The following is a 9,660-nucleotide window of genomic DNA, read 5'->3' as shown; positions in this document are numbered from 1 at the left end:
ACATTGCAGATAGGCTAAAGCAACCAAAAATTGGCTGCTGCAGCCAATTAAAAATACTATGCCATATTTTACCATCTAATTTGCTGCACCAGCCAATCTTTTTTTCAGTGTAGAATTGTGATTTGTGTAAAAGTCCCGTGATGGTGAATTTTCGTCGAAAACGAGACTTAAAACTTCTTATATATTAGCAGATGATCGTCATGACTTCATACGAGTCACGCACTCTTATTTATGACGGGAGACAGTGCCCCAACAATTCCGCAAAGTGCGCCAAATGCTTTACCCACATTTCTTGGCACGTCGTCTCGATTAGGATTGGTGATACAAGAGTCGCGCCGATGTAAATATAGCACGAACTCAATCTTTCGTTTCATTGTCCGTAGCGATTTTTAAATGCAACAGAGCGATCTTAGAATATTCATTTACGAACAGTAGTGTTTTTCCGTAAAATTTCGCAAAGTTTAAGATAAGCGGCGAAAATTTATTTAATAATATATTAACAGAGAAGATAATAATAACGTCTTTAAACGTTATCAGCTTAACAAATAGATAATTTACCGGAACTTTTAGATAAAGAGATATAACGTTCGCGATGACCGAAAATTTCCGTTCAATAATTAACCATTTATTACGATGATAAGTTCTAATTACCGTTAGTGCTGCGTAAAAAGCAATTGAAAATTTTTTTGTGCGCATGTGGTTACATGTAACGTGTAAGGGAAATATCGGACGATAGCCCAGTTTCTCGAATATTGTAATATCAACTTGGATGCGAAAAATTAAGCATAATTAGGATTTTCTCGGGTTGCAGCGTATGCTGCGGGAAGCGTCGCGTCTCATTAATCTCATATGAGGCGAAATATATGGAAGCTATGCTGGTAAACTTACTTCCACGAACGGGAATCGGTCTCGAGAGGCGCCCTTGCACCTCTCTAAGCACAGCCGCGGCGTAGATCGACGGCGGCTCTCTCACGCGGGAATTAAAATCTCTGCATCCCACTTGCGCCGATCGCACACGCTGATTACGCGTCTGCTTTTGTTTATATCCCTGATCTCGTCGCCGTGCTCGCTATCGCGAGTACCAAGGAAACTCGTAGACACGGTGGCAGCGGCATCGGAGATCTGCGGGCAAGGCCACGTTTTCGCATAGATTACTACCACCAGATCGCTCGGTGCTCGCCCGCAAACTTTCATCCACTGAATTCGACGCGACGAACTCGCCGCCTTTATGCCACTCTATCTAATCGCGTACAAGTTCGATACGTTCACAATTTCTCGAATTAATAGTTCACTAACTATCATAAGAGATCGCACATTCGTCCGCGTGCGTGAACTGTCAATTTTGTCAATACTTGACGCTCCCTTTTTATTTTATTTTATTTTATTTTATTTTATTTCGTCAGACGTCTCCGTTTTCGGAGCACCCTTGACTTTCCATCACTCGCGTCAGAGAACACTACGTGTCTCTCAGTTGAGAGAAGAATCTGCTGCGGCTGCTGTTCTCAGCGGTTCCGATTTTGCGAGCGACGGATATGTATGCGCAAGAGCGACACTCCTTACATTCACTCGGCGCGGCAGTCGGCGCGGCACTGACAATTGCGTATTGGTCAGAGGCGCCGCGGCGCGCGATGAGACGTGATCGCGAAATCGCGTGTCGCCTACACGCGCGCCGCACCGTGATACTTCACCATTCTTCTCTCTCTCTCTCTCTCTCTCTCTCGTTCTCTCTCTCGCTCTCTCCTCTTTCCCCACAGCCCCGTCACCAGAATTAGACAAAAGAACGGAATTCCGGACTGTCTGAAAGAATCGCGCCAGATACTTATACATACACACGCTGATGCGTGAGATCTCGTTTCACGTAGTGCACGAGCGATCAATGCGGATGCAGTTACCGTGCTGTATGTTCGCGTAAACGCAGCTTCCTCGCGCTAGATGCCTACCATGTGCGCTGCCGCGCAACACGTGTTATCATAGTTTCACGTAGAATCATTTTATTTATGCGGATGCACGAAGTGTATCCCAGATCGAACAAGTCTTTCATTAACCCTTAACTAGTATCGTGAAAAAATGTTACATTTCTAACGTCGTGGATCCATTGGATTCTCATCTTTCAAAGGCTAACAAAATGAAACTCATTAATTTTGAGAACATTTTTATTGTATCTTTTTAATGTTTGGACCTTCATTTATCTCTTTTTAATCAAAATTAATAATAGGAATATATATATATTAATCAGTCTCGCTTTGATCCTTATTTACAAGTACAGTTAGTAAACTTTCTACTAAGTAAAATCGATGTGGGTCTAATGGATCTACGACCCCAGTTAAGGTTAATCCCGTATCAGACTGTCAGATGTCAAATGAGCAATGGTAACTCAAGCCCTTGTTAAATAACATTTTGTTATTTTTAATTTTGTATGTTAAAGTGTAAATCAATCAATTAAGTGTAAATATGTGATTAGTTTCAAAGTAAACAATATCCATATTTTGATGTGTATTTAATAAATAATAAACTAAATTAATTGAGTCAAATTTAATATATTTTGAGTTAAATTGTTTAATTACATACTTTTGGTTAAGTCAACTACATATTGGAGCAGTGGCAACCTCTATAGAAAGGATTAAATTAAAAATCTTCTTAAATTGAATGTAATATAATTTAATTTAACATTATGAATTTAACAACGTAGAGAGACAACAATTAAGATTAAATTGGAATTTGATCACTCAAAGCAAAGTTCATTAATCTTGATATTGATTTTCTTTCTTCTGATTGATCAAATTCCAATCCAATCCAATCTCAATATTAATCTCTAATCTGATATAGACTTTAGATTTGTTTTTTGTTGTTGCATTAGACTACACTAGAACTTTCCTTTTTGCTTTCACCAAATTTCAGACATAATGCCTGTTTCACTTTAAATGTAAAAAGTGTACACTAATTTTACTATAAAAAATGACCTATTTAAATTAATATCTGTTAGATATCAAAAGAGCAATAGTAACCCAATTCCAGAATTAAATAATATTTTGTTATGTTTAACTTCCATATGCGTCAAAATATTAATATAATAAATGCATTTATTTCTGTCGTTTCAAAGTAAATCACGTCCATTATTAAAACGTGTGCACTCCAGTTTCAAAATAAACACTGTTAAATCTATAGTGTCAAATTTAACGTAACGTGAGTCGCCACTGCTTCTACTAAATATATCGTTATTTTTTTTATCAAAAGGATAGTTGTACATGACACTATATCGTGTCAATTTGACACTATATAGTGTCAACTTGACACTGTACTTGAAACTGAATTTGAATAAAATTTAATAAATTTTTTCATTTAAATTGTTTAATTCCATTTTTTTAATTAAATTAACCATATATTGAGTAAGAGTAGTGACGACTTATGGAAATGATTAAAAATCACTTAAACTTGGGTAGAATTCGACATAATGAATTTAACAGCGTTGATAGATTCTTTTGATGAAATTGGATTCTCGATCTTTCTTTAGCAAGGATGTCGCGAGAGGCCATCGTTTATCGCAAGTTCACCTCTTTTTCAATGTTAAAGGTGACGCAAATGTTTAGGACATTTTATACAATATAAATAGCACTGTTAAGCAGCGCTGTTCCACTTTATTAATTTACGTTTCTTATCAAGATTGTACACACATGACACACAGTAAGTAATTGAATATAAAATTATAATAAAACTAGTTATATTAACATCGGAAGAAAGACGTTTCGTTTATTTATCATTGCATTATATAACGCGGCATTAACGAAAACTTTTTGCATTTTGCTATTAGCCATTCTATCTAGTTGACATTTCAGTTTTTACACGCATCGTTTTTCTCTGGAGACAATGTTTATTTGCATCGACTGCCTGTCGTTGCATAATTGCAGTCTTATTCAGTTCGCACTGAAATATATTCGTCTGGACGAACGTCCAGTGCGAGACAAATGACACGTGTCACGCGGTGCCGAAATAATTTATGCCGTTTATCTTTGTCGATATTCAATTTCGTTGCTTTTTGAATTACAGACGAAATAAAAAGAAAGTACGGGGATAAGAAGTAAAGGGTATATCGCAAGGACGATTCGCAGGAAAATAAATTTTTCCCAAGTAGGTATTTGCGCGACTCTTGCGTGTGTGATAAATAATATGTCGTCTGCTTGTCGTGACCCGAGGCTCGTCGCGGCATTAAAGTCCGATTGAAATCATTAACGCATTTAGCCTTTTAGTCTAAATTAACCTTTGCGACTATGTATGGATATTATCGCGCAGTAGAACGTTAACCTTGACGACAATAGATCACGATCCGGCTACACCCCACATGTCTCCGCATTGAATGAAAACTCAGTTTCGAGGACGTCGTTGCTGCTGCCACTACTGTTACCGGTAAATCGCTATTAGTAGAAACCGCAACAGACATGACGTATTACTTATTATTGTACTTATAATAACCAACGATAAATTATTTTTTTGCTCTACACGTGTTTTCGTGAGTTCGTTTTAACATCGTCTTCTTCAATCTGCCGTCGTTGACAAAGATATTGAAGGTGATATCTTCGTTTTTTTTTTTTACAAATACCAGATAACGAACGTCGAATCGACGAAGCGATAAATCTTTATTTAAGCTTTAAACTGAGAAATACACATTTACATTATAAAAAATTCAAGGACAAGCAAAATTACGAATTTACGATTTAGCAATGACGAAGTCACAGACAGGGTCAAAAGTCACTTCCGTGGGTCACTCGCTGATGATAAGAACAAGAATTCCGCGAGGAAAATGTCTGAAAATTATATGCGTGCATTGCAATTCGTAGTGCAATCTGTTCTCCTCTAGCACGTAGTGTTGAGATGTAATTGTAGACCTCGAAGATTGCATTTATCGCTGAATTTCCGTGCTGATATCGCCGTCCATGTGGCGCCAATGAAACGAAAATTTAATTACTCTTTTATTCATATCTCTGTATTACTAAACTACCGCTGATTATTACAGAACGACGATATGATCGTCAGAAATATAATTTAAAATTATATATTTGCACGATTCAGAAATGAATTTCAAATTGTATCGTAGTACTAATATAAGCATCAGATCGTTTTAATTTTAATGCAAAAGTAGTTAAGGGCTCTTAATTTACATATTACATAGAAAAACAAACGTTTCGATCGCGATCGGATCATTATCAATGTTTACATAAATTAATCAGTATGGTAAAACAAATATAATGAAAAATTATATGAAGGATCGAGTAGAATAAAGAAAAATTATATACAAATTATAAAAATACTTCGCTCTCTTTAATTGTTTGAAACGCTAACGTGAACATAGTCGACGCTTGATTATTAAAAGCTGGTATCGGTATTTGTATCTTGCTAGCAGTTGAAAAGATTGTCCGAAAAGATTGTCAATGCATGTTTTTTTAAGTTATGTTATCGAATTCTTAGTCAGAAATATTGGAGACAATGCGACGAGAATGAAAAACCGATATTATTTCTTGTCAGTGTTTAAGAGGTGATATCGTTTTCTATTAAACGATAGGCTTTCTATTAAAGTTGATAATATTTTTAACGTAATAATATAATTGTTTATTTTCCACTTTTAAATTATAACGATTGATTTTTGGCTCGTAGCCCCTTTTTCTTTATTGCATTTTTTAAATTTATTGAGCCATATTATTATATGTTTTTACATATTAATGATATATTTAATGAATCCAAAACAATATTTTTTAAATATTTTTATTTTGTCTCACACGTTACATTTAAGTAAATAAAACTTATTAAAAATTTGTAATTGTATATAATTTAGAGTTATTCATTATGAAAACATTTTCAAATATCTTTGTTTACATACATATTTAAATAACAGATATAAAATATTGAGCGATATTCTATTCGTGATAGATAAAAAAAGTATTTTATATATTCAAAAGTATTATATATATTTAAAAGTATTTTATATTTAATAATATTTAAAAACGTGTTTTTTATTTAATAGTGTAATTTATATATATAGATACATATGTGTATATATATATATATATATATAATTAGACTGTCTACTGCTTTTTAGCTATACAAGTTTGCGACGTGACCAAGAACTGTATTAAAATTAGCAGGTATGTGGTGATACTACCCACTATCTATAAGCAAAATTACAAAGTCAATAATATACATGTACATAATTAAGGCAAATGATTGATTGCTTACCGCAGTAAGAAGTGTTGCATCAACAGTGAGACCCTTCGCGGTGAATGAATTTTCGCGATGCAATATTTGCAAGGAGAACAGCTGCAACTGTAAAGTATTAAAATAATTAAATATAGGATTAGAAATACAATTGTATAATCGATTCGATGTATAAAAATATGCAATGTATAAAAAACCGCAGAATATGTTCATAAAAATGGGTAAGTTAAATTATTATTAATTAAATAATTAATTAATGATATTTTTTTGCTACCTCATCTTTAATCTGCTTATCGCTGGTGCTGATAAGGATGTCGTGTACAGTAGTGCCAATCTGCAAAGCCTGATCCTTGCCTGTATCGCAGGCCCACACTATAAATACTATTTTGATAGAATAATATGTTACAGACGTGATATAATACGCAAACCAGATCTGTTTCTCGAGATTGATAATATTCCTCGCACCTTGCCATGCCACTATGTAGAAATACAAACCGAAAGTGATTTCGGCAAAAGTCATAACTATTGTGGTGAGAACTTGCATACTGCAAACCGTATTCAACAAATGTACGGTGTCGCTGACCATCAGATGCCGTTTCTTCAGGGCTTTGAGCTCCATTAGCAGATATGGATTTCTCTGCTCGTGATAGATACGTCTGAGGAGATGCGGTTCGTCGCTTACCACGAGTTCTCGTAGACTCAGCAGATTGTCGTTGAGTTGTGTGAAACAGGCCTTCAGTACATAAACGCAATCCATGTACAGCATATCCGTTTGAAACACCAGCATCGTGAGGTACAATGACATCATTTTGAGAAAGAAATCGCCATAATTGAACGGTATTATACAGTTATACATTTGCATTAGTATGAAAAGAAAACCGATAATATCCTTAGCATGAACCAGCTTGGACATCTTCCGATACAATTCCGGGGGCAGTTTCGAAGAAACCTCCTGCATGGACTGGAGCAATAGTGATCGCTTTTTGGTCATGACGTACGTGATAACCGCTATGACACCACCAAGTATGTAGTAGCAATTACATTGAAGGGCTCCAGGTACGCCGTCGAACCTGATGTCCCCCATAATATTAACCTCGAAGAGTACCGTTGACCCCCAAATACCGGCGGTAATTATAACGACGGTCGTCACGATGTGGCCCGATTTAGAAAGCTCGAAGGTCAAACCGTCGTTCTTGTACGGGAATAATCCGAGAATGGTACAGAAAATGAAACAGGGATACATCAAGGATTCGAAATCCGTCGCGCGGAACGGCCGCCATTTTTTCCGCACTTTGCCCTTGTCTTGTCCTTGTAACTTCGGCGACGGAGTGAACATGATTAACGAAGTGTCATAAGAGAAATCGTAGATTATATTCTAAAAATTATTAATTGCATTATCGGCACACTTAAACATTGATGTAAACGCGTGAAAGCCTCTTCTTTAAGTATATAATCTTTCGTTTTTACACGATAAATGTCCGACAGAGGCTCTCCCCGTAGTCTAAACCCGACGAGTTCAAGTTTAAAACTGCAAACAATTGCTGCGTTGAACAGTCAGACAGAATTATTTGTTAGCTGTGAAGTAACCATGGTGTTCTTCGATCGACATTGTCACCCTTGGGATGTAGTGCATAAAGTAATGATGTGTAATTGCTGCGGCATACACAACCCATCATCTTACGCATTTAGGTCGTGCGCAAGGCGAATCATGTGTGAACACTTATACACACGATACAGGAAACATCGACTGCGCAGTATTAATACCACGCGTGGATTAGTAATTCTCAAAGATCCGTCAATAATGATCGCACATTAAATTATGCATTCTAATTGCGCACTCTACTCTGATTACAAGATTGGTATCATTATGCCATGATTTCCAAAGTTAATGTTACATACAGTTTCATTGTTACATATAGCTATTCATTCGTTTATTTCCAATGCGTACAGATTATCGATACATCGTGCTTATTATTTTGATTAAGACATATCATCATCAATATTTACTTTTTCAGGCTTAATTTATTGTTAAGTGTGACTTTCCAATTGTTTTTGTGAGTCTCTCAAAGTATAATAAAGCAATTTGTATATATACAGTGAGTGCAAAAAGTATTCGTACAGAGAAAATATTTTTTTAAATGACTTTATTTTTAAAAAGTAAATTTTATCCAGCGAAAAATGAGCGAATCGATATCGATGATTTCAACACCAATTGACGTCGATTCGCCGTTTAATTAACGATCATTTCTTGCTGGGTAATTAACAATTTATTCATAAAGAATAAAATAGACTGTATATTTCTTAAAATTATATATACCAAAAAGTTGTGTATTAATTATGGAAAATATATTATCTGAATAATAAACGAAAATTAAAAATTGTATTGTGTGGATGCTCAAAAAGTATTCGTACAGTCGAGAAATTTAGCTTCTAAAATCAAAAATACATGCGAAGTTCGTTTGTTTATGTTAGAATAGAATGTATTCATTGTATAAAATTGCTAATTAATGTTTATTTTCTACAAATAAGACTTTTTATAAAAAAATTTCCTTGTACGAATACTTTTTGCACTCACTGTATATAATATTACGGACTAAATTATTATGCTATTCACTTTTTGAGAAACATTGATATCGTGAAAGGCATATGCGTAACAAATGTAATGTTGATAAATCGACTTATGACGCAAAGACAATGCTATTATTTGAATTAGAATTAATAATCACTATGTTTTTTCGACTAATGAAATTATTATTAATAGGTTACAGCATATAGCCGGTGAGCAACAAATTGTTTCAAGATGTTGACCTTTTGTATTTTAGTGACAAGGGGATGGGGTGATGAACGATTCGAACGTTATCATTATGATAATGCGCCGCATTACGTCTCAACGATCTCATCAAATTATCTTTAATAAAGCAAGCTTGAAATGCAAACATCGCTTGAGTTGTTTCCGAGTGTCCACTTTCGATATGACATTCGTACTTTCGATAACAGATGATCATGTATGCGCAAGCATACGAAAACAATTAAAATAAAACAAAAATAAATTGCAATTTTTTAAATTGAAGCATTAAATAAGATTAATCGACAAAATTGATAACATATCCTAAATAATTATACACTTTAAGGTATCCTTCTACTTATGAATTCTTTAATCAATTAAGAATCGATTTTCTTGATAAAATTGTCGAGACGATTCAAATTAGAAGAATTCATAAAAATGAAAGGAAAAACATTTCTTTCAAATCAAATGTAAGAATATTAGAAATTAGAACCAGACACAACTTACTTATTTTATTCTATTTTGTGGTTGGTTTCTATTTAGGTACGTCTTATTTTCAGATATTTATGTTATCTAAAGCCCAAAAAATGATTTAAAATAGGTGAAATAATTAAATAAATTTTTAAAAATTAACATAAACGTGATCGCTAAAGGCCATGGCACACCCCTTC

General features: G+C 34.6%; 2 protein-coding genes across 2 annotated transcripts in view; both read right to left on the bottom strand.

Moving 5' to 3' along the window:
- The window catches only part of LOC108721329 (uncharacterized), a 34,333-nt gene extending 32,756 nt beyond the window's left edge, over positions 1-1,577 (bottom strand). Inside the window, exon 1 of the mRNA XM_018445823.1 lies at positions 889-1,577. The gene's annotated coding sequence lies outside the window, so the exon portion shown is untranslated. The remainder of the gene's footprint in view (positions 1-888) is intronic.
- A 4,497-nt stretch (positions 1,578-6,074) lies between these two features.
- On the bottom strand, positions 6,075-7,540 carry LOC108721302 (putative gustatory receptor 28b). The gene is made up of 3 exons (XM_018445777.1): positions 6,479-7,540; positions 6,226-6,312; positions 6,075-6,158 (listed from the first exon to the last, which is right to left on the bottom strand). Exons 1-3 carry the CDS (start codon positions 7,538-7,540, stop codon positions 6,075-6,077), a joined length of 1,233 nt encoding a protein of 410 aa, XP_018301279.1.
- Positions 7,541-9,660: the final 2,120 nt, after the last annotated feature.

Source organism: Mycetomoellerius zeteki, unplaced genomic scaffold (assembly GCF_001594055.1).
Source record: "Mycetomoellerius zeteki isolate Tzet28-1 unplaced genomic scaffold, Tzet1.0 scaffold167, whole genome shotgun sequence".
Lineage (NCBI taxonomy): Eukaryota > Metazoa > Arthropoda > Insecta > Hymenoptera > Formicidae > Mycetomoellerius > Mycetomoellerius zeteki.
Note: the sequence above shows the minus strand (reverse complement) of the source record. Positions and strands in the feature narration are given on the sequence as shown.